This window comes from Daphnia magna, unplaced genomic scaffold (genome assembly GCF_020631705.1).
Source record: "Daphnia magna isolate NIES unplaced genomic scaffold, ASM2063170v1.1 Dm_contigs083, whole genome shotgun sequence".
Taxonomy (NCBI): Eukaryota; Metazoa; Arthropoda; class Branchiopoda; order Diplostraca; family Daphniidae; genus Daphnia; species Daphnia magna.
This window is the reverse complement of record NW_025533121.1, coordinates 20,672-47,208: the sequence shown is the minus strand read 5'-3', so window position 1 is coordinate 47,208 and position 26,537 is coordinate 20,672. Positions and strand designations below refer to the sequence as shown.

Genomic DNA, 26,537 nt, shown 5'->3' with positions numbered 1-26,537 from the left:
AGACGTGGATGCCTGTTCCATCATATTTTACAATATTGAGCCAACGTATCAAACCTCCATCGAAGGATCTGCTACTGCTCATGAAATGTGGAATAGGTTGATACTGCAATATGCCCAAGTAGCTGTGGCCAACTCTGCCCATCTTCTTGGAAAGTTCCATCAATATCGAATGGATCCCGGTAAATAATTATTGAAGGAACTCGTTTAGACACGAAATGTGAATGACTGAATAATGTTTGACATTTTATTTATTTACCAGATCATTCAGTCATGGCTCACATAAATAGACTCAGATTGATGGCTGACGAACTAAAGAGTGTCAATTCCCCAATATCTGAAGAAACTCTAATTGTGAGAATTCTTCAAACACTACCACCCAGTTATCGATCTTTTTTGTCGGCCTGGGATAGTGTTCCACGAGCTGATCAAACTATCGCTAACTTAACGGGGAGACTCGTAACGGAAGAACTCAGAGCCAAAACCCATGGTGTAGCAGATCCTGCTGATGTTGCCTTCTTTGCCTCACATCCATCAAGAATTCAGCAACAACAAATGATACAACAACATCACTCAGAAGCTAATCCTGCTCGGAGCCGAGGTTGTATTCTTTTATCAACAGTACAGTTCGCTAAGTAAGTGGAACTCAACTCATATTTCTGCAACTTATAGACTCAAAAGGTGACCACTACAACCGGGGAAATAAGCATAATTTCCGTGGCGAACAGTCAGGCTATCGCAACGATCACAATCAACGTAGCTACAGCCATCGAGGTGGACAACGTGGAAGAGGTGGAAGAGGCTGTTGGAGTTGCGGAATGACAAACCACAAATCCTACAACTGCAGAAACAAGAAAGATGAAGAAAGAAAAGATGCAAGAAATGGTCAGTTTGACAAAAACCGCGACTACGACTCTAAAAACAACTCCTTTGCCGCTCTCTCTTCTCTCTGTTTTGTTGCACGAAAACCCATCGACTGGTATGCCGACTCTGGCGCGACGCATCATATGACTGATCAACGTTCCTTTTTCAGCTCATTTAAGGAAATCGACTGTGAAACTTGGAAGGTGAACGGCATCGGTGGTGCTCAGCTAAACGCGTTGGGAATCGGCACTATCCCAGTTCATTCCTATGTCCACGGAGAAAGAAAAAATGGCGAATTTCATGATGTCCTTTTTGTTCCTGGACTGGGAACCAATCTTTTCTCGATCGGAATTGCCACCGACTCTGGTATTGACGCGCACTTCATCAAGAACACTGTTGCATTTGTGAAGAATGGCACAGAGATAATGTCTGGCCAGAGAGTCGGCAAGTCGCTGTATCATCTGAAAGTAATAGCCAAGAATTCCGACCAAGACAGCACTTATGCAGCCGCTGCCAGCACTACTCGTCCCGTTCCAATCTGGCATCAACGTCTAGCCCATCTCAACTGCAAGACTATTTTGAAAATGGCAAGAACTAATGCTGTCGCTGGACTCGATCTTGACTTAAACAATCTGACTACCAACTATGCGAAGGATGTATATTCGGAAAGATGAGCAGGTCTCCTTTTCCTACCAGCTCTACTCAGGCAGAACATGTAGGTCACATCATCCACTCCGACATCGGAATCGTTCCTGTTCCGACTCCTAATGGTGAACGCTACTATTCAATTTTTAAAGACGACTATAGCAACTGGACATCGATGGCGCTGATGAAAAAGAAATCCGATGCAGCTGATTTTTTTATTAAATTTGTTGCTTTTGTAAAAACTGCAATGGGAAAAACGGTGAAAATTTTAAGGACGGACGGTGGTAAAGAGTATGACAACGGTTACCTTAACAACTTTCTGGCTACCTCCGGAATCGTTCACCAAACTAGCAACTCCTACACTCCCCAACAGAATGGTGTTTCTGAAAGAATGAACCGGACAGCAATGGAGTCAACCCGAAGCAGTTTGCACATGAGAAGCAACAGACTAACAAATCTGTTTAAGAAAGCCCACAACTCAATTCTGGAGCTGTGGGGAGAATTTTTGAAAAGCGCTATCTACGTACTGAACCGCTCACTGTCTAGTTCTGCCACGTCTAATTCATTCACCAAGACACCTCATGAACTGTTCTACAAGAAGAAACCCAACATCGAGAATCTTCGCGTAATTGGCTGCAGGGCCTATGTCCATGTTCCCGATTGTAAACGAAAGAAGCTGGACTCGAAGGCAACTCCTTGCTGGCTGGTAGGGTATGGTGAAGAAACGAAGGGATGGAGACTATGGGACCCCGTCTCTAGAAAAATTATCGTAAGCCGGGACGTCATATTTGATGAGAATTTGCTGATCAGTGACTTCAAAGACGACTCCAATCACAACGCATCGAACCAGTCCTATAGTACTATATTTGATCCATTCTTGCTGGCAACTGGAATACTTGGCCTGGTATATCATGTTTTATTTCTTAAATTGTGCATGTGATAAACAGTATTCGTATTTTTTTTCCAATGCGTCAAATTAGGACCCTGGTACGCCACTTGAGGATGAAACGACGGGTCCCGATATGATTAACCTGGTTGAAGAGCAGCATGACGTCGACATTCAGCACGTAGAAGATCAGCCAATCAACGTCTTGGAACCAGCAGATGAACCACCTAACCTTGATATGGATATCAATGATGATCATCAAGTGGAAGAGCTTGAAAACCTTCCACTCCCTCAAAATGCCCAACGTGCACTCGAGGACAATGCTCTACTTCCTGAAGTTATTCAACCTCTCGACCAACATGATATTGAACAGGAAAATGCTTTGCGAAGATCAGACCGCACTCCAAAGTACAATGCGAGATATCAAGAGTTCCGACGATCACTCGGGTTGACGACACTAATCGATCATTTCAAAATTAAGCATGCCACTGCTTTGTTCACCGAGTCTTTTGAACCACAGAGCTACAAGGAAGCTCTTGAATCTGAACATGTAGACAAATGGATGGCGGCATTTAAAGAAGAATATGATTCGTTGATTGCAAACAAGACTTGGGAAATTGTTCCTCTTCCTCCCGGCAGTACCTCAATCAATTGCAAGTGGATTGGGAAAGTTAAACCAGCTTACGACAGCATTCCAGAACGCTACAAAGGAAGACTTGTGGCTATCGGTTCGAGACAGAAATATGGCGTTGACTACGATGAAGTTTTTGCTCCTGTTCCACATCAAGAAGCCGTCAAAGCCGCATTTGCTGAAATAGCATCCCTTGATCTTGAAATCATACAGTTTGACATCAAGACTGCCTTTTTGTATGCAAAACTCGACAAGCCTATCTACATGAAACAACCCGAAGGATTTGTTGTTCCGGGAAAAGAGGATCACGTATGTTTACTCGTCAAATCTCTCTACGGACTCAAACAAGCTCCCCGATTGTGGCACCACAGACTCGACGAAGTTTTGATCAAATTTGGACTTAAAAACTGTGCGGCTGATCGATGCATCTATATTCGACGTACTCCAGATGAAACGACTATCGTAATTGCTCACGTGGACGACGGCATTGCAGCAAGCAGCAAGAGGAGCGTCCTCGTTGACATCGGGACACATCTTGGCGCTGAATTTATAATGCACACTGTTCCACCCACTCGTTACATTGGCCTTAATATTTCGCGTGATCGACCAAATAAGAGAATCTTTGTATCCCAGTCCCACATGATTGAAAAACTGTCTAGCCGATTCGGAATGTCTAATCTAGCCCCAAAATCCATTCCGGCAGATCCATCAATCCGTCTTATTGCGAACAAGTCTCCGAAGAGCGAGGGAGAGAAGTTCACTTCACCTTACCCCTACAGAGAAGCGGTTGGCGCTCTTCTATACCTTGCTCTGATGACCCGTCCGGACATTTCCTACGCAGTAGGCCAAGTATCCAAATATTGTCAAAACCCCAACGAATCTCATTGGAATGCCGCTACTCAAATATTTGCTTATTTAAACGGAACTATGGATTTTGGCATCTGGCTTGGTGGAGAGCGGATGGGACTAATTGGTTACACCGATGCTGATTTCGCCGGCGACAAAAACGATTATCGATCAACATCTGGAAGTATTTTCTTCTTCCACGGAGGTCCAGTATCGTGGTCAAGTAAGAAGCAAACCTGCACGGCTTTGTCCACGACCGAAGCTGAATACATTGCTGCATGCGAGGCTACGAAGACTGCTGTATGGCTTAGCTGCCTTCTCCAAGATTTCTCTGGAACGGATCAACAAAAGGTCCCAATGTTCTGTGATAACGAAAGCACCGTTCGGCTGGCGTACAATGCTGAATTTGTCTCTTGTTTCACCAGAGAACAAAGCACGTGCTGGTTCGATACCACTATATTCGGCAACAAGTTGCAGAAGGAAAAATTGAAGTCAAGTACATTTCTACTAATGATCAACTGGCAGATATTTTTACTAAAGCACTTCCAAGTCCAAAATTTATAACTATGCGAAAAAGAATTGGTGTTGGAAAAAGATCTGACTAAAAATCTTATGTCCATGTTTATGTTTTGTGTAATGTTATGTTTGTTAATTTCTTTTGATGAATGAGGGTTATTGGTTTGAGGGAGAGTGTTGAGTTTTATTTTCTATAAATCAAACCAAATAAACATTCGCGCCGACGGAGATGCTGTTTAGCATCTCATGTCAAATAAACATGCGCGCCGACGGAGATGCTGTTTAGTATCTCATGTCAGTCTTCGTTGACTTTCATTCGTCTGCTGTTCGGGTTCTCTGTGTTTAACTGTCATCTGGTAAAGAGGTAAAGTCTATTGCTTGTAAAATAATTGTAAGAAATTATCTTGTGTAAATTATTGCACTGTATTGCTTGCTATATGTCCCAGCAGTGAAAACCTCCCAGGTTACAATACAGTATTGGATTAATGAGACTAACTCTTTCTGTGTACTTGTTTATTTAATATCAACAAATTTTAACAACTACAGACATCAAGCGCGTTATAACAGCAACCAACATCTACAGCAGCAACATAACACTGGCAACAATCCTCGAACCAATGAAAATCGAGAAATAACCTGCTAAAAGTGTAACCGAAGAGGGCATATTGCAAGAGAATGTTGGACAGATATGGCACGTACCAACAACCCAGGTCCCCGATAAACACCAAAAAACCAATACGTAACTCCCAACTAACATACAAGTTAGGATAGGATGTAGAAATAGAAATCCCTAAACTGATTCTAACTTATCTGACCTTAACGTATTCCCGTTAAAATTTTTAATAAGGAAATTATAGCTTTAGTGGACACTGGTGTCGCTGCTAGTTTAGTATCTAGTAAAATATTGGATACTCTAGAGTGTATTGAGAACTTAAAGCAAGTAACAAATAAGTATCATCCAATTTTTAGAACGGTGTCGGGATAAGAACTTAAATCAATAGGGAAATTTGAATTTTCAGTTATTATTAATGATAATCATATTATTAACCATAACTTTAATGTTATGAACAACTTAAATGAACAATGCATCGTCATTATTGATCATCATTAAATTAACACTAGAAATCGTCAAATATGTTATGATCACTTTGGATTAGAACATAATTTTGGAAGTAATACCATTCCCATTTATAGCGTAACGTTTAGCAAAGCAGGCATCCATATACCACTAATCCCAATTGATAGAGAAGACGAAGATCTTAGACAACAAGATTATCGTAACTTAGAATCCTTCACTCAATTAGACTTTAATAATGAAACTAAGCAGATTGCTAAGATTGCTGAAAAAGTAGAACAAGCACTCAATGTATCAGACAACATACGAACTAAAATAGAAATTTTACTAAAGAAACACGAAGGTCTTTTCGCAGACCAAGAATCCGACTTGGGTCTCGCTACACAAGTGAAACATCACATCAACATAGGCTATAACGCTCCCATTAATCAAAGACTACGAAGAACACCCGAATCCCTTAAACTTGTTGTTAAGACTAAGATAGAGGTAATGCTAAGTAACAAAATAATAAGAGAAAGCCACAGTCCTTTTGCTGCAGCCATAGTAATGGTACCTAAAAAAGATGGAGAGATGCGTATGTGCATCGATTACAGAGCTTTGAACAAAATTGCTGTTAAGGATAAGTACCCTCTACCTAGGATAGATAACACAATCGACCCGTTGTGCGGATCTGTTTATTTTTCAACATTGGACTTAATAAGCGGCTACTGGCAGATAGAAATAGAATAAGGTGATAAACACAAAACAGCTTTCATTTGTGAATTTTGCCAATACGAATTTAATCGAATGCCATTTGGTTTAACAAATGCTCCCAGCACTTTTCAAAGAGCAATGAATAACATATTGAAATCTGTATTGTACAAATTCGCATTGGTTTACCTAGATGACATCATAGTGTTCAGTAATTCAATTACTGATCATGTGACATACTTAAAAGCAATTTTTAGACTTCTTAAACAAGCGGGATTATACTTGAAAAGGAAGAAGTGCGAATTTTTTAAAGAAGAATTAGATTATTTAGGATACATCGTGTCCGGGAAAGAAATTACACCAAGTACAAAGAAGTTAGGCGCGATTATTAAATATCAAGTTCCCAAAAACGTAAAAGAATTGAGCTCATTTTTAGGTCTAGCTAGCTACTACAGAAAATTTATTCGGGCTTTTGCTGATAAAGCCCACCCACTTACTGCGCTCACTAGAAAGTCAACGGAATGGAAATGGGGGGAGGAACAAAGGGACACCTTTGAATGTATTAAGAACTGTCTCATCACTAGACCTGTTCTAGGTTATCCGGATTTTTCTCGAGAATTTATCATCTACACGGATGCTTCAGGATATGGAATAGGAGTAGTCTTGGATCAAATACAACCTCCACCTCAATCAGCGGATTTAGCGGAGTCCGACGGACAGGACCTCCGTAAATCAGATGGCGTAGAAGTCGTCATAGCCTATACCTATAAACATCTGAATGACCGCGAGGCCAAGTGGTAACCACAGAGAAAGAGGGCATACGCAATAATCGACGTGTTCAGGACGTACCTATACAGGCGTAAGTTTACGGTATTTACAGATAAAAGACCTTTAGAATGGCTAATGAGTAAGACAGAACCAGCAGGAAGATTAGCTCGATGGGCCCTTAAGATCCAAGAATTTGATATCATTATTGGGTACCGACCAAGAACGTCACACCAAAATTCTGACACTCTTAGTCGCACACCACTAGTATCGTTAGTGAAAGTAGACACAAAGTCAACAGGTACAAAAGAGAAATCAGAAGTATAAAACGAAAATGTAGAAGCCAGGACAACTAGAACAAAACAAGTAATTTTCGAAATTAAAAGTGATCAGTCCAAGGACTCGGAAAAATGGATCGAAATTCAACACAAAGACGAGTATTGCCGAACAAAATTTCAAGAAATGGCAAAGGCCAATCCATGTAAGGACGTTAAAAATAAATTTAAAATAAACGAAAAAGGATTATTAGCAGATATCAGAGCAAGAAATGTAACGCCAGTAAGACTGGTGCCACAAATTTTTAAGGGAAATCACGATCACATATTGGCAGGACATTTAGGAGTAGGAAAAACATTGGCTAGACTTCAAAGACAGTATACATGGCCATTGTAAGGATCCGCCGACCAAATCAAAATTCAAACGGTAAAATTTAACGCGTTGCTTTTATTGCCCTGTTTTGACCCCAAATTTGTTGCCCCGGATGACCGGCTTTCTACTTTTATTACTCTAACGGTAAAGTCAGCCTTCTTCCGCTGACCTTATATTTTTGAACACGCCTGACTTCGTTTGACTTTAAATTCGACTCTCTGCGATGCCGTATAAAAGACGGAAAAACTTCACCAGCAGGGGAGTCACCAGTCGACCAGCGAGGAGTCAGTGAGTCAGTCTTCCTCCCTCCGTCTGTTATCTTTTCTCTTTTGTTTTTGCCGCTGTGTTTTGAAATGTAATTGGTGTCAAATTTAAATACACATCATCACCCCAATTGTTTCATCTGGTGGCAGCGAGGACGAACCCGCCGACCGAAGTCTTGGCCGTTACGGACGCGTTACCAAAAACTCTACTACAGCAGTTCTTCGCCGATGATGGCACAAATTGAAGACAAATATTCTGTCACCGACATCAAAGAAAAACCTTTAAAGAAGAAAATAAAGGCATTGTGGTAGGAGAAATTCAAGAAACTAAAAAAATTTGTAAGCAAAACACTGAAAATTAAAATATCTCGACCTGTTATTTCGGCTGCTATTGTCGCAAGCTGAGTCACCATTGAGAAAGCCTCTTCCCACCCGAAAAAACACCAAGACAAGGAAAATCACCAAAATGGAAACAGCATATTCGCGGATGAATCTGTCATACGACCATCAGTGTTGGAACATCAAACGTCTGTAAGTTGCATTTTTCCATCCCTTTTCCTGAACCAGAGCGTGCTTGTCTGCCCAGCCGCCTAAGCCCTCATCACCTAGACCACGCGAAGACCCGACCAAACCGACATTGGAAATTCAACATTACAATTCGAAACCGATCCAATTTATTTCCTAACTATCTTAGACCCCCCTTCTCTTACATAGTTTTTCCACCTAAAACTAGTTCCCCTTTGAATTTGACACCTCCAGATTTATATAGACTACGGCAAAAGAAAATCAACTTCACTTCTATTCCCCCCTCTATACCCCCACTTAACCAAAGAGGACATTCTCATGCAAACCACTCTTTATCTTTTTTTTTATTTTGGAACAGCTGAAGTTTTATTGAGGTTATAATCTCGCTTCTTCTCTTATTGACACATCTGTTTGCGAAGCGGTGTTCTAGGTTTAGGCCCACCTCTTGCAGAGGCAATTGTATCTGTACCGGGCTCCGGGCTCGAGGGCGTTACATATTTCCTTCGACGGAACACGCCACATTGAGCTCCGCGCTCCCAGACGTCCACGTCACTACTCATTTTTTCATATTCATTATTTTGCTGTTTTTAATCTGATTCGTAAAGACTGTCTAGGCTTAGACACTTTGGCTTCAGATTTGTTTTATCGAGCTCCGCGCTCGAAGGCGTAAAAATTCCTTCGACGGAATGCGCCACACTGAGCTCCGCGCTCGTAGACGTCTGCGTCACCACTCTTTCTTCATATTCTTGGTTTTGCTGTTGTAAAATCTGATTTCAAAAGACCGTCTAGGCTTAGAAACTTTACTTCAGATTATTTTTTATCGAGCTCCGTGCTCAAAGGCGTACGTATTTCCTTCAACGGAACACGCCACACTGAGCTCCGCGCTCCCAGACGTCCGCGTCACTACTCGTTTAATGCTGTATTTTTTCTCCTTCGCCGTATTTCGTTCCAAATAAAAAAATTGTCTCATTACATCTGAGAAAGCTACCAACGTGATAAAGCTCCTCGAATATTCCTGGCTTACTTTTTCTTCTATTGAACTGTATGTTTTACTATGTTGAGAAAAGAGATTGCGAGACGCAATCGATTTTGACGGGGACCCATGTAAGGATCCGCCGACCAAATCAAAATTCAAACTGTAAAATTTAACGCGTTGCTTTTATTGCCCTGTTTGAACCCCAAATTTGTTGCCCCGGATGACCGACTTTCTACTTTTATTACTCTAACGGTAAAGTCAGCCTTCTTCCGCCGACCTTATATTTTTGAACACGCCTGACCTCGTTTGACTTTAAATTCGACTCTCTGCGATGCCGTATAAAAGACGGACAAACTTCACCAGCAGGGGAGTCAACAGTCGACCAGCGAGGAGTCAGTGAGTCAGTCTTCCTCCCTTCGTCTGTTATCTTTTCCCTTTTGTTTTTGCCGCTGTGTTTTGAAATGTAATTGGTGTCAAATTTAAATAAACATCATCACCCCAATTGTTTCACCATGAATGCGTACCGCCGTAATAGAATAAGTTAAAAGTTGTTTGATTTGTAATAAAAGAAAAGAGGTAGGTGGAAGTAAATCACCATTGCACCCTTTTCCTTTAGTAGAAGGAGTATGGGAAAGGATTGTAATGGATATAGTGGGCCCAGTTACAGAAAGCGCCAAGGGATACAGATAAATATTAGTTATTTGAGATTATGCCAGTAGGTTTGTTTTTACAGTTCCAATAAGAAATCAAACTGCCCAAACAATTGCGAAGGTTTTAGTTAATAACATATTTACTAAATATGGATCTCCAGAAGTAGTTCTAACAGACCAAGGTACTAACTTTCTATCCAACTTGATACAAGAGGTGTGTAAACTATTCAAAGTCAAACAAATAGGGACTATGGCCTATCATCCACAAACCGATGGATTGGTTGAGAGGTTCAATCGAACTCTCTGTGACATGCTAGCTTGTTATGTCTCAGACAACCTGCTAACTAGGACAAATACCTTCCGTTCGTTACTGTGCCTACAACACAGCCAAACAAGCTTCAACTCAAGAAACACCATTCTTTCTATTCTTCGGACGAGAACCAATAATGCCCAATGATATCAAGATTAACAGAAGATACGAGACCTACGAAGATACCAGTATGGTGTATTCACAGCAGTGGGAAAAAGCTCAAAAACTGGCAAGAGAACATCTCTTCAAATCCCAAACAAGACAGAAAATATACTACGACGTAACCACGAAAATTACAAAATACAAGATAGGTGACGAGATCCACACTGAAAAAAAAAAATGGAAATCTGTGTTACATACCAACCGTCTCAAACTCTACATCCCAAGAACACAAGAAACAACTAAGGAAGAAGAAATACTGTAAAACCTTCCAGAAAATGTTGAAGCCCAACGACGACCAATAATTCACCAACGCCGACCAGGCCGACCAAGGAAACAGTAGCTGGTACATCCAGTGAAGATGAACATCAAACCACGCAGGAACGAAAGAGAACCAAAAGAACAAACAAACCACACAATACCCAACCGTTACCGTAACCAACTCCAAAACGCTCCAATAACGAACCACCGATACAACTTACGAAGACGATATCAAGAACCAGATTACTATACCCTTTCATTTTTCTTCACAGATGCAGACATTACTCTTCCTTCTTTGCCTCCTTCATTCACTTAACCCTACTTACCCTATCTACGCATCCGTCTGCGATTGTAACAATATGAAAATACGAGGAATCCTGGACTTCAAATCGCCTTACTACTGTGACAATGAAAAACCTGAAACACAACACTTACCAAGGATACCAACTGCTTACACATTGGTAACCAAACAAAAACCAGAAGCCACTTCGAAAGGATGGACATGTCGACAGTGGACTAAAACAAAGAAAATAACCGGATCGTTCTGGATCGGATCCTTTATTCAGTATACTCACAAGAAACAATATTAATAACCCCTCTGGAATGCTGGCGGATGGTCAACGATAAAAAATGTGGCGAAAATAACATGCAAGTTGGACCGACGGGACTCAGTTTCACAGCCACCCCTACAGGAGAAGGTAAATGGTACGCCATCAAGGAATACCAAACCCTCAACTGTATTTCGGAACAGATCACGCTACGACAGGAGAAACCAGATCGCCCAATTGAAAGCCCTTTCGGATTACTAAACACCACCCAACAGGAAGGACAATTCATCCAAAATCAAAATACGATCGTGTGGGGAGAAAGAACAACCAACAATTCATACACCCAAACATTACTAAAAGGAAAAGGATACATGGAAATTCCTCGAATACCGGAGTCGGATAACACCAGCCGTCTCTACGACACCAGCCGACATATCCAAATATCGTTTCTTAACAAACCAGATAAGGACATCGTACCAATAGGACACAAAGTGGTTGGAATCCCTCTGACGTACTTGACGTTTCCTGTAGAAACATGAGATATTCAGAGATTACATGAGATGTTCAAAACCACGCTAACTTCATGCCTTCAAAATACCGACCTGGATACTTCAGTATGCAACGATTACAGAGAATTGTATTGTAAGTCTAGAACAAGACGTTGGACTCTTCAAGATGTCCAATTTCTATTCAACAGCTTATTCGAAGACGAACAACTTGGTACTCGACTATACAGCATCTCCTACGCCTGGGGAACTATAAGATTGGCACACGGAAAAATGGCAGTTATCGAAGAAGAAGGGAAACTAGAACAAAAGAATTTAACCATCTATATTGCTTACGAACCAGGAAGCAGCAACTCAATAATAACCCATAACCAACTTTCAAAAGATGATCCTCTACCATCAAGGTCGGAATTCGAATATATCATCGACCAGACGATACGTATACAAAATAGCAACATCTGCATCACGGAGACGGAGGGAGATCTCATTTTCGCTGCGACCTGTTCTGAAGAATCAACTAAATGGATTTTGGAAAAAGAAAATAGTTATTTAATCTCTCAAGAATCACAAATGTGTCTTACCTTAGGTGTCACGTACGGTGCTGCCCTCATCGGGCAGGGCTGTGGGAGGCAAGGGCCTTCTAAGTCGTCGTCGGGTGTTCTCGTTTTGTTTTTGGCAGTCTTGTCTTGTCGTTTTTGTAACCAAGTTACCTCGTCCGTCCATTCAATTTTTCCCTGCCCCATTTTAAATAAAGTTCGTCCTTACGTTTTGTCCTCTACGTTTTGTTCCCCCGTTTTTCTCACAGAAATACAGTGTGCTTAAATTCCCCCCCAAGTAAATTCTCTTATCTTTCTCTGCTACGCGCCTGCATCCACGTCAGGTGCGTTACAAATGGCACCGAAACCCGGGAATTTAATGAACAAATGCATTTCTCTTGTCATCCCTAGTAAAACGTGTAAAAATTCAGCAAAATTGTTGGGTATTCCCTGTTGCAAGACTTTGGCTTACGTTCACGCCAGCCTGAAGGCAGAGCCCGGTCTACCACGCGTTTCGTATCTGACTGTATCGTCACTGTATGTACGTGAATCATCGACATCCGTTTACGTGTGACTACTTCCTTGTCTTTGAACGTTTCAACGTCATGAGTGAAGCCGTAGCAAAAGCCGAGAGTATTGAGTCGGGCCGCAATATCTCTATAAAAGACGAAATGAAGCCAGAAGCAGTGAAGAATGAAGGCCCCCTCCTCCCAGACAACGATCTCAAGCAGAAACGTGGGAGAAGAAAGGCGGCCCACACGAAGTTAACGAATCAGCTCAGAAAAGCAGTGGCAGATCACAAGATGGGAGCCATCAGACTCAAGAAGTTGCAAGTTGCAGCATGGCGAGACGAATTAATTCGTATCTACGAAGACGTCAAAGATCTTCACCACAAGTATATGGAAAGTTTAACCGATATTACAGTTCAACAACGTCAATCATGTGAAAAATGGGAGGTTCAATTTGACACCGACCACGTGGAAATCCTCAACTTCGCCATTAGGTATGCTAGACTCTACCATCTAGACAAGACGCTTCCGCTCGGTCTACCTTGAAGTCACTCAAAACCACGGTACTGCATTGCAGAACTCTGCTTGACGCTGACACCTCTTCAAGAGAGCAGCCTTCAAGACCACTGCCTATCATGCATCCAGCCTGCGGCCCTTCTATTGGGGACGACACGTCTTCGGACACGTCTTCTGAGCACCAGCCTGCTAATGGCAGCTCCAACCATCTTCATGGTGGCTTCTGTAGTCGTCCACGTACCCCGAACTTCATGATCCAGCCGTTCGATGGAAATCCGAAGAATTACGCTCGGTTTAAGATATTTGGAGCCTTATACGAAAACGAATACAACGGTTTTCCTATCCTCCTGTTTATTCTTGACGAGTTCCTAACAGAAGGCGTTCGAAACGAAGTCGGTGAATGCCTTACTGATGGTTCCATGTATTCCGTTGTGTGGGAACGTCTCGATTCAGTTTATGGCCGAACCGAGATTATGAACCAGACGTACCTAGATGACCTGCTCCAGATTCCGCCATTGAAGAATCAAGAAGCTGGCAACCTAAAATTCTTCACGAACCGTCTACATGGTGCAGTGGCGACCCTATCCCAATCCAAGTATGCGCAGGAACTTCACAGCCGCACTACCCTGATCGCTATTGAAGTGAAGCTGCCGGCATACCTGAGGGACAAGTGGAGCGAGAAACGTAAGATGGCGGGAGCAGAATTGAACATCCTTGACCTGGATGATTGGGTAACTTTAAAATCCATGAGTAAACAACATGGTAAAATCGTATTCGAGTCTTTGCCCACGTCGACGTCCAAAAACGTAAGATTCCATGAAAAGAAGCCAGTCAAGAGACTCAGCGTTCCTCATGTATCCACCATTGGCCGCGTATCGACAACGGAAGGCTCGAAAGTAACGGCAGTATCTTCCCCAGCAACCGTGCCTGCAAGGAGCCGACCGCACATGGAGAAGAGAAGAGCCGAGAAGAAGAAGCATTGGAAATGCTTGGTATGCCACGGCAAGGCCCACAACCTTATCCAATGCACCGCCTTCACCTCTCTCTCTCCAGAAAAAAGGGCGGAGAAAATCTTCAAGATCGGAAGGTGTTTGCTATGCCTCAAACGGCAACCACGAACGTAAGGAGTGTCCGAAAGACGTCAAATGCACCATTAGTGGTTGCACTGGCTCGAGACATCATACCTTGCTTCATGGAGCTGAATTCATCCCACAGTGGAAGTCAGCAGATCAACACACTCCATCAGCGCAAACATCGACGGCATTCCTTGGGACAGCTACCCATTTGGAGCCTTTAAAGCGACGTGTACGTTTTAAGATCGTACCAATCCGCATTGATGTTGGTGAAAGGTGGTTCGACACCTACGGTTTCTTGGATACCGGAAGTGACACCACTCTGATTAGGAGTGATGTAGTAAAGAAATCGGGAATCGTTGGGCCGTCTAAACGCATCAACGTTGTATCGTATGATGGGGCCACGTCTAACGTTTGTGCTTCCGTAGTACACTTCTCAATTGCATTCCGTGACGGAACGAGCAGGTTTGAAGTCAAGGATGCTTACGCCGTCGACAAATTAAAGGTGATGCCGAACTCCCCGATCGACCCTCGGCAGCTTGAATCTTCAACACACCTACTTGGTATTGATGTCCCGAACGTTCAACTGGAGGATGTAACCGTACTCATCGGAATCGACGTAGCAGAGGACCACGATCATGTCGCTTCCATCAAACCACCGGCTGGAACAACATGGCCCATCACCTTCAAGACTCCGGTTGGTTGGTGCCTGGCTGGTCCAACGTTCCCGCAAAACACCGATATCCCGTTCATCGCACACATTGTGTCAGAAGAACGAAGAGAAGACCTGAACGAGTTAGTGAAGAGATTCTGGCAACTCGAGGAAAAGGACGTCGAAGAAGAACCGCCAGTTCTTTCCGAAGACGACCTGCGAGGAAAACGTATCCTCGACCGTACTATAAGAAACGTATGTAATCGTTTCCATCCACTCGAGAGGCGTTTCCATCGAGATGCTGACTTCGCCCGAAAATACGATGCCGTAGTCCAGGAGTACATCGCATTAAAACATGCCAGGCTTCTCACGACTAAAGAGGCATTGAAGGAAAGCAACTAAACGTGGAATCTACCTAACCACGGAGTCATGAGTCCGTTTAGCTCATCGACCAAAGTTTGTGTTGTCTTCGATGGAGCTGCCGAGTATGGCGGAACATCGATCAACCAAAATCTTCTGCGGGGTCCCAACTTGCTGATTAGCTTGTTGGGTGTTCTTATCCGGTTCCGGCGAAATCTCATCCCGGTTGGTGCAGACATCGAGAAGATGTTTCATCAGGTTCAAATTCCCGAAGAAGATCAGTCAGCCTACCGTTTTGTTTACCGGACGCCAGGCAGCAGTACTGCTCCATTGACGTACCAGATGACCGTTCACGTGTTTGGCTCAATGTCATCCCCAACTACCTGTATCTACGCCCTGAACCGAACAGCAGACGATCATCGTGACCAGTTTCCAGAAGCTGCAGACAGTGTTCGACGTACGTTCTACGTCGACAACTACCTTGACTCCTTCGATTCCAAAGATGAGGTAGTTAAACGGGCCCGCCAAATGAAGAACCTTCTTCAGTTGGGTGGTTTTAACCTCACGAAGTTGACGTCGTCATCAAGAAACGTTATGGCAGCTTTACGTGAGTTCGGGCTCGCAACACCAAATCGGAATCTCGACCTGGATAAACTGCCCGTTGAAGGAACCCTTGGCGTGATGTGGGATGGTGAGAGAGACATGTTAACGTTCAAAATTAGCAAGTCATCAAACCCTAACACTCTTACCAAGCGAACGTTCCTAAGCATCATTTCCAGTGTTTACCATCCATTGGGTCTCGTAGCGCCTGTAAACTTCTTCATGAAGTCTCTCCTTCAAGACATCTGGACGTATGAAACCAGGATTGGCTGGGATGATCTTCTACCCGAAGAATTGCGTGAACGTTTTCTACACTGGTACGAGCATCTTGAAAATTTTGGAGACGCTTTCGGTGCCACGGTGTTACAGATTCAATCGGGGGAGCTGTAAGCAGCAGCGGTTGCATGTATTCACGGATGCAAGTTCAAAAAACTTTGGAGCTGTGGCTTACTTCCGTACCGTCTATTAAGACCATTCGATAGACGTGTCATTCGTCATGTCGAAAACCCACGTCACCCAAGTCAAAGGCCTTACAATTCCTAGGCTGGAACTTCAAGCAGCAGCTGAAGGTCTGAACATAGCCCTCACCGTTTGTCGAGAGCTAGGAATTGACCTACAAGACGTTACCTTTCACACCGACTCGCAAACAGTGTTACGTTGGATTTACTCACGAACGTGCAAATTTGAAGTTTTCGTGAACAATCGTGTTGGCAAAATCCTCAGAAACACCAATCGTCGGCAGTGGCGTCATGTAGCTAGAGTCGAAAATCCTGCTGACCTGTGCAGTCGTGGTATTGCCCCACAGAACGTAAACGAGTTGTTCCAGTTTCTTTAAGGACCGCAGTTCTTGCAACTCGATCCATCTGAATGGAACAATTGGATTGACATTGCTGAGCCGGAAGAGAGTGACGTGAATATGATTCGCCTCTTGGCAGTAAAAACAGAAGATGAGAACCATCCCGTAGACAATTGCGTAAAAAACTATTCGAGTTTGCTTAGAATTCAGAGAATTCTATCCTGGTGTTTGAGATTCGGGAGAAATACACAATCCAGAAAACGTGGGGACAAACTGAAGTTGGTGAGTTAACGGCGTTAGAAATGTCAACGTCGTTAGTGATTTGCGTCAAACGTGCTCAAGTGTTAGCTTTTAATGAAGAAATCTATGCCTTGAGAAAAAACCTGGAACTACCGCTGAAGTCTAAACTTCGTCCTTTCAAGCCATTTTTAGACGACGTCGGACAGTTACGGGTAGGCGGACGTATCCACCACGCTCCGGTAGACTACTCAGCAAAACATCCCATTCTGCTACCAGGAGATCAATTGTTGACTCAACGGATAGTGTGGGATCATCACGTGAAAAATTTGCATGTGAAAGCTGAGACGTTGTTAGCAAGTATACGTTCACGTTACTGGATACTTTCTGGTCGGAATGTCATCAAATCAGTCTTGAATAATTGCTGGACTTGTAAACGCCGATCGTTAAGGCAATGCCACCCCTTATGGCATCGCTTCCAGTACATCGGCTTACCCCGTATCGCCCTGCTTTTGCCTTTACGGATCGATTACTTCGGTCCTCTTACTGTACGAGTTGGTGGAAGAGGTGTAAGGCACGAAAAGCGATGGATCAGTCTTTTCACGTGTCTTACAACCAGGGCTGTCCATTTAGAAACTTCAGATGAACTCAGTCTGGAAGAATTCTTGCTGTGCTTCACCCGGTTCGTCAGTGTACGTGGAAATCCGGAGGTAATTTACAGCGACAACGGAACAAACCTTGTTGCAGCTGAGCAAGAACTTCGCCAGGCTCTGGAAGAACTCTTCGAAAGACGCAACGAACTCCAGACCATAATGTCCTGTCAGCAGATAGAATGGCATTTTTCTCCTCCGGATGGGCCCCATTTCGGGGGAGTATGGGAAAGATTGGTTCAATCGTGCAAACGTGAGATGAAAATCAGTGTTGGGACTCGCCTCGTCACTGATCGTGTCCTAAGAACCGTCGTTGCCGAGGTAGCCGCCTTGCTCAATTCAAGACCACTGACTCATCTCGGTCAGCATGGATCCTGATGATCCTGATCCCCTCACACCGAATCACTTTCTACACGGTGGGGCACGTCCTTATACACCGCTAAAGTTATCAGATGAAGAAAACGTAGACGTAACCGCAAAGCAATTTCTGCAAAGCCAGGCCATCATTCAACATTTTTGGAATCGATGGCTACGTGAATACGTTCCTCATCTGACTGAAAGAAGAAAGTGGGCCGAAAATCGGCCAAATGTTACTGTGGGGGATATAGTGCTTGTTATTGAATCAAATACCTTACGTGGGCAGTGGCCATTAGGCAAAGTGATAGAAATAATGCCCAGTGCCACTGAAAATGTCGTTAGAGTGGTTAAAGTGAAGCTTGTTAACCACAAAAACCCGTTTATACGCCCTGTGACAAAGCTCTGTGTTTTAGCTACGGCCAAAGAGCAAGGGGTAAACGTTAAAATGGATTGTACTGATCATTAAATAGTGTAAAACTCACTTACTTGTAGAGAAACGTTAACTTTATACAGGTTACAAACAATTGTGTAGGTAAAACAGCTGTTCGAGTTGATAAAGGTAGTGTGGAAACTTTCGTCGCCACCTATATTGAACTTCATACAATATTGCGTAAATCGTCCGCCAGGTTGTGCAATTTCCGTTAATTACTGCTAAATTGCGCAGATACCGTTTAGCACTCACAAGGCTAGCAGACGATCGGCATTACAGTTTCCACGAACCACGCGACTCACACGTGAACCTTCACCTCACCTGAACAGTGCTTGCGTAAACGTTTTTCTAAAATGAACGAGTGTCCCCCATTATCTGTGCCATCAGTAAATGCTTCTCTTAAAGAATCCAGTGACATGGAAAGTGACTGTACGAAAAACCTTCGTGACAAACAACATTTGCTCGTGATGGCCAGGGAAGAGGCCGTGAAACAAGTGTACCGCCATCAGAGGATGATAGTGAGTCTTGACGAAGAAATCGACAACGTGGGTCGAGATCTCGTCAACGTACACGTACACTATTCGAAAGAAAGAGAAACCTTATTGCATAAGTTTGTGGGTCTCTCTTACGTGAAAAAAAAAAAGGAGAATGGAATTCCCGTCGCTCAGCCTACCAACATGGATTTACCACCAATCGTGGTACCCAGGTTCACCCCATCCGTGAAGCGTTTCCTGCCTCACGATTTAGGAAAATTTGGATCATCCAGTTGCGGTCTTTTTGCATCGGAATGTAGGGAATTCATGGGTCTCTCAAATGCAGAGCGGCTGAAGGTGTTCTTCAAACAATGCCGGTGTTACGGCTGTTTTCTGTCGGTGGTGGTAGCCGGCCATTCCAAGTTAAGAGACTGCAAGCATCTTCGGTATTGTGTGATTTACAACTCATGGAAACATCACCAGCTGCTGTTCGGCCCTCGTGAGACTTACCGAGAGCTGCTACCCCAATAAGACAGTGAACGTTGGCGCGGCGGCCGGTAGAAGATTCCCTTTTTTTTATTTTCTATTTTTCGTGGTCGTTTTTTTTTGTATTCTGTACCTGTAGACAGATGGGCCCGCTGTCACCTACGGTGCTGCCCTCATCGGGCAGGGCTGTGGGAGGCAAGGACTTCTAAGTCGTCGTCGGGTGTTCTCGTTTTGTTTTTGGCAGTCTTGTCTTGTCTTTTTTGTAACCAAGTTACCTCGTCCGTCCATTCAATTTTTCCCTGCCCCGTTTTAAAGAAAGTTCGTCCTTACGTTTTGTCCTCTACGTTTTGTTCCCCCGTTTTTCTCCCAGAAATACAGTGTGTTGAAATTCCCCCCCCCCCAAGTAAATTCTCTTATCTTTCTCTGCAACGCGCCTGCATGCACGTCAGGTGCGTTACATAAGGAATCGACCGATCGTTAAAATTGGAACAATGTGCTGCAGAGGAAAACATGATGAAAAATCAGCAATGGATTTTTCAAACAATCAACACCAACCCGGATAGAGTAGAAAATTTCCCTTACGCAACACTAGAAGACATACAGGAAGTTCGATTAGAACAACGAAAAGCGGTTACAGCAACAATCAACTCAACCAAATTTGGAGGTATCCTGAAAACAAATCATGGCAGTGGAAATATAATCTGCGACATGATTGCCTGGGGATTGTTGAAAAATGGACAATATCCAAATGAAAAATGTGTCACACATCACGGACTTAACGAACAACTAACCGTGGAGAATTGTGACACAGATTGGAAAAATGTCAAGATAAACTAAAAACATTCATCACAAGCAACGATCCCCTAGTGCAATCACAAGTATCCGTAGGAAACTGCAGCAAAGTAACTAACAAAGGCCAAGTTTTCGAGTATACGTCTGATTTCACCATAAGACCGTTCAACACTAATGCTTGCGTCAAGGCAAACACAACAATGCTTATTCCACAGGAATGCGCCAACACCAGTTCAATTTGGGGCATTTTCGAACACACAAGACAGCTCATGGCAACAGACAGAACTGGCCTACACTCACCGGCGTCAGACAGAAAATGTCTCACACTAAAAGTAGGACGTCTGAGTTTAGGACATTGCCATGGATCAAGTAGGAAGCAACATTTTAGCTTCGAATATCGAAACCCGCACCAAATTCGAACGCTTTCGGCAGCAGCCATTATAGCGCTTCACACTCAACAATCATTGGACGGAACACAACTCCCACCTATACCACCTCTTCTCAAAAGAGAAAGTAAAGCAAACAATGAAAACTTAACCACGCCCACCACACAATAATCTATTTCGTCTACTTCAAGCACCACAACGACAGCAAACCGACTACAAAATTAAGCACAACAATAATTAAAACAACAATAGCCACAACGGCCATAAAAACGACCGTTAAAAGCACACCACGGACAACTAGGCCTACAACAACTACAAAGCCCATAACTACAACAACTAAGCCTACAACTACTAAGCCTACAACTACCATAACTAAGCCTACAACTAGAACATCTAGGCCTACAGCTACAACAAGTAAGCCTACAACTACAACTACTAAGCCTACAACTACAACTACTAAGTCTACAACCACAACAACTAAGCCTACGACTACAACCACCTCCCCAACAACTACAGCTACCACGCCTACAACTACATATACTAAGCCTACAACTACAAATACTGAACCTACATTGCCCTCAACTACAACTGAAACCACGTCCACTACCATATCATCAACAACAACTACGGCAACAACAACAACTAAATTAATAAGCCAATCAACAACACATGTCACAACAACTGAAAAAATAAAAGATCATCCAGTTACGAAAGATCACACCATTACGGAATATGCAATAATGGAAATTATTGATGACACTGAACAAACAGCTCAGCAAGAAATACCCGAAGCAGCATCTTTAACACTAGAACCGATACCGGAGGTACCAATAAAAGGAGACACAGAAAGCGGTCTACCCGAAAATATAGATGAATTCAATGACAAGATCAAATTCGAAATTTCAAAAATGCAAGAGCAATATAAAATAAGTATAGAAACGGGACACGAAAACAAACTTGCAAAAGAAATCCGCGGTGTATATTGTCCACTTTCGACGATAAAGAGAACTCAAGCCGTGATTCTGGCTCAAAGTAACGGCATTCTTGCTGCTTCAGTGCTTGGGTTACCCATTTGTACGAGACTGCAAGGCTTGGGACAAGCGATGACACTTCAACAATGTGAAACAAAACGGATTTTTATCTCCGCAAAAGAATCCAAATGTGGATTTCAACCATTTTTTACCTACGAAGATAAAAACTGCACAATTGGAGTAGATGAATGGTCTATACATCCATATTCTAATTATTTTTGGAAAACTCATTTGGTGAATTTAAATGGATTCCATCACACCTGGGAACATAATTCAACAGACGGAGAATGGGTAAAACAAAAATCAAACATCCACATGCCGAACTTAGACCTTATCACGGAGTTCGAAGAATTACAGTTGAATGACTTCGATTACAGTTTGAAGAGCCATCCAGCGTATGAAACAATGGAAATGAAGCAATTGAATATCCTAAACGATTTAGTAAGCCTAATGCAAGAATCGGATTCAAAATCAGTTTCTGACATAGTAATGTCAGAAAAACGGGATAATCAGATAGGTACCATGTTTTCATGGTTCGACACATTGAAAATTCTTATTCTATCTATTATCGGATTCATTGTATTCATCGTATGCCTACGCATATTTATCATTTGTGACCCTTTCACAAGAATCATGGAAAAAATTCGCCAAACTAGAAGATTAAGAAGATAAAGAATCAATATGGAAGAAACACACGAATTACCTTCAATTATCGCAAATTCAAACATTCAACCACCAGAAGAAATAATAGAACAACCATTCACTAGGATGACGGCTCCTACGCCTCTTACGTAAGTTAAGTCACAATTACGTCACGGTCACGTTAAGTTAAGTTAAGTCACGATATTTTATTCAAAACCAATAACAAGTACTGAACATTGGGTGTTTTATTCAACTGATTTATAAAATTACAGTGATTTTCGGGACGAAGGGTAAACATAAATAAAAATCAACAAAAACAAGTTTCCGTTTGTAGTATGACTAAGGATGACTCTCCTTTCGTGTAATGGTACCTTTGAATTTTCGTTTGATTCACAGTTAAGATCTTAGATTAAGTCATGATATTTTTATTCAAAACCAATAACAAGTACTGAATATTGTGTGTTTTATTCCACTGATTCATAAAATAACAATGATTTTCGATTTGAAGGGTAAACATAAATCAAAATCAACAAAAACAAGTGTCCGTTTGCAGTATAAGCAAGGATGAATCTCCTGTCGTGTAATGGTACCTCTTGAATTTTCGTTTGATTCACAGTTTAGAATTTTAAATTAAGTCACGATATTTTTATTCAATACCAATAACAAGTACTAAATATTGGGTGTTTTATTCCACTGATTCTTAAAATGACGGTGATTTTCGAGTTGAAGGGTAAACATAAATTAAAATCAACAAAAAGAAGTTTCCGTTTGTAGTATAAGCAAGGATGAGTATCCTGTCGTTTAATGGTACCTGTTGAATTTTAGTTTGATTCAAAGTTTATATCTTAAATTAAGTCACGATATTTTTATTCAAAAGCAATAACAAGTACTGAACATTGTGTGTTTTATTCCACTGATTCATAAAATGACAATAATTTTTGATTTGAAGGGTAAACATAAAATCAATCAAAAAAACAAGTTACCGTTTGTAGTATAAGCAAGGATGACTCTCCTGTCGTGTAATGGTACCTCTTGAATTTTCGTTTGATTCATAGTTTAGAATTTTAAATTAAGTCACGATATTTTTATTCAAAACCAATAGCAAGTACTGAAAAGTGTGTTTTTTATTCCACTGATTCTTAAAATGACGGGGATTTTCGAGTTGAATGGTAAACATAAATATAAATCAACAAAAACTAGTTTCCGTTTGTAGAATAAGCAAGGATGACTCTCCTGTCGTTTAATGGTACCTCATGAATTTTCGTTTGATATACAGTTTAGATCTTAAATTAAATCACGATATTTTTATTCAAAACCAATAACAAATACTGAACATTGTTTGTTTATTCCACTGATTCATAAAATGAAAGTGATTTTCGGGTTTAAGGGTAATTTAACGAAGGCCTACAATACATTGATCTATTATGCCCACATTTTATTCTCTTATATTTACTCCATTCTTACATTTATTATATCCGCTTTCTTACTCTTTGTTTTAACTCTTATATACTGCATTCCTCTCAGATTCTTTTTTTTTATATTGTAAGTCGCATCGTAGCTGTTGGTCATCGACGCTTTGGGCTTGACCCATTTGAACACCTGCATCTGACGCAAGGTCGCTACGCAGATGGCGTGATTAAATAAACAACTGTTTGATTGGTTGCACGCACGTCATCATCAGTCTCTTAAGTAAACATCTTCTGATTGGCTGCACGTGCCGCGCATCCATGTGCCATCAGCATCTGGGTCACTGACCAAATGCGGATTTCGTGGTGAACCCACAAATTGAAATACTGGAGTCGATTCGAAGCTGCAAGACGTACAGTTACTGATTTGCTGAGCTAAGAATTGTGAATTTCTCTTGTATCTTGCCGTAGAAATTGTCTTTTGTTTTTGTACGATAACGTGCTATCGCTGAGTCCCATTTTTTCTTGACTAACTGTTCGTTCCGTTTTTCCCCGACGTTTTGACGAACCGTGCCCTATTCGTTTCCTCCGTCGTGTACTCGTCGTATCTCTTGCTCTACGACAGTAAGCCTATCTTTATTCTATTCCCATCATGTCTTTGCTCTTGTGTTTATTTCTAGTCTTGCTTTATGTTTATTCCCGTGTATTTCTCATGGCCTTAGTTCAATAATACACCTTAATCATTGTGGATATATCGCCTCCGAGTTCCGTTCCTTAAATACAATTTATTTATTTCTGGTAATACTATCCACCCTCCCACGGGGATGTATTACATAATGGTGGCAGTGCTCTTTGAAACTCAACCACAATGAATGAGTATGTTATTACTTGCGGGCCTAAAATTGCACGTACCCCTTTACTACCAATTGTGCCCGAAATTTCTGTCCCCCTATCTAATGAGGAATCTGTGGCCATATCCCTTAATTTTGACAAATCACCTACTGTATCTCAGCTGGCTCCTCATACATCTTCAGAGGGTATGACTCCTGAAATTCTTACTGAATTAACTAGTAAATGTATCTCCCCTGTTGTAATTCCGCAAGTTGGTAAAGATAATTCCCAGGTATGAAAACTTAGGTCAAACGTTGCGTACGAGGCCGTTGTGTTACGCATGAAATAGCGTAACATCAGGAGGTGCTTCAGGAAAGCGCTCGCCCTCCATTTTTGCTAGGATTGGTGCTCGTATTTCGCCAGCTAAGTCTCCCCCCAAAGTTTCGCCTAAATCTAGCTCAGTAGCAGGGGCAGTGTTAGGATTTTTCACGACGAGGAACACTCCGAATGGAAACTCACCTGAACCTTAGTCTTCGTCACCTATTCAACAAAATCAAGAGCGACCACAAAAATATCTTTCAGCCCAAGACGAGCCAGCTTCCGTTCCTAGTCCTTGCGATCAAGAGCCTGAAGGAGAGAGAAGCGGACTTCCAGTCGACCGATCCGAAGATCTGGGTACAGCTGATTTGGTTGATCCAGGACATCCGGCTTTCAAACCTTTACCAAGTCAACCCGAACCCAGCGACGGTGTGGATGGAACCAACAATCCTGCTGATACATCTGACGTCGATCCTTCAAGTGCAACTCCAAGCACGGGCGAGGAAGACAGCGACATTGGAGCCACAGGCATCCAACCTGACAGCGATCTTCACATCGTACGCGAGATAGTTCCTGACATTCTTGCTGAGTAAGATTTATTACATCAAGGAGCTGCAGAACGTCGCGGCAGAATGACGAGACTATTCTGGACTCTATTCCGGATTCTGGGCCTTTTATCAGGCACAGAGAGGAACGCTACCTTCACCTGTCGAGCGAGGTGAAAGAGTTATCCATTCCCTTGGAGACGCTGCTGCTGGCCTACCAAGAGACATTTCTGGTGTACATCCAAAATCTCATCCTATACCTGCGAGAACTGCGCCTTTTAACCCCACTGGAGCCGCTGGTCCCAGAGATCAACTCGTTGCTGAGGAAATTAGACAACTTCCCGGGAGCGAACAACCCGAACAACCTACAACTCGCGGAGATCCAACCAGGAGATCCAACAAACGTTCTCCCAAACCAAGACACGACTGAGACGATTCCTACCGTTTAATACTGTGGGAGAGAAACCACTGCAGTCCGCGGTCCCACAGCAAGTACCGCCGCCGGAGAGAGCTGTTCGACGACCAAGACAGGTTCGATTCTCCGCCCCACCCCCTATTCGGCCATCTCTTAATCGGCCCCCGATCCGACGTCCCCATACGTCCCCACCGCCCAGGAACGCGGAGAATATTGTGGAAATTCTCGATCGTCTGCGAGTAGCATTTCAGAACAGTCTCAGAATTCGCGACAGGGAGATTTAAGATTTCAGTCGGCAGACCTAAATAGCAATATGGCCTATTGCCCTTTTTCCAGTATAGCGGAAACCGCCAGAGATCTCGATGATTTTCAAAATAATCAGCATACTTTTTCCCGTTTGCAGTTACTCCCTTCGCTTACAGGAAGTCCTTTCACTCGTTTCGACGCTTGGTTAGAATCTTTTGAAAGACTAGTAGATGGATCAGAATGGTCAGAAGAGAAAACTATCCAAATGTTGCGTGCCAAATTGACAGACAGAGTTTTTCCGTCATTCAGGCCATTTTGAAAGATCAGCCGCATGATTATGATTCGATCAAAGAGGCTTTGTTTGATCATTTTCACGGCGATGAGAATGTCGACTTATACCTTAAGAAATTTAACAAAGCTAAACGTAAGCCAGGCGAAAAAGTCGTGGACTATGACCTTCAGCTACAGGAAATTTTTAAGCGTGCATAC

At 42.5% G+C, this 26,537-nt stretch overlaps 3 protein-coding genes across 3 annotated transcripts; all 3 read left to right on the top strand.

Annotated features, from left to right (window-relative positions):
- Positions 1–4: 4 nt before the first annotated feature.
- Positions 5–663, top strand: LOC123477542. Its single transcript, XM_045180919.1, has 2 exons — positions 5–179; positions 260–663. Exons 1-2 carry the CDS (start codon positions 86–88, stop codon positions 634–636), a joined length of 471 nt encoding a protein of 156 aa, XP_045036854.1. The 5' UTR covers positions 5–85; the 3' UTR covers positions 637–663.
- Positions 664–13,441: 12,778 nt separating this feature from the next.
- LOC116919330 lies at positions 13,442–15,449 on the top strand. The gene is made up of 2 exons (XM_045180931.1): positions 13,442–14,314; positions 14,376–15,449. The coding sequence occupies exons 1-2, from the start codon at positions 13,442–13,444 to the stop codon at positions 15,447–15,449; spliced, it is 1,947 nt and encodes a 648-aa protein (XP_045036866.1).
- Positions 15,450–17,105: 1,656 nt separating this feature from the next.
- LOC116927531 lies at positions 17,106–18,068 on the top strand. The gene has a single exon (XM_032934570.2). It carries the CDS (start codon positions 17,106–17,108, stop codon positions 18,066–18,068), a length of 963 nt encoding a protein of 320 aa, XP_032790461.2.
- Positions 18,069–26,537: the final 8,469 nt, after the last annotated feature.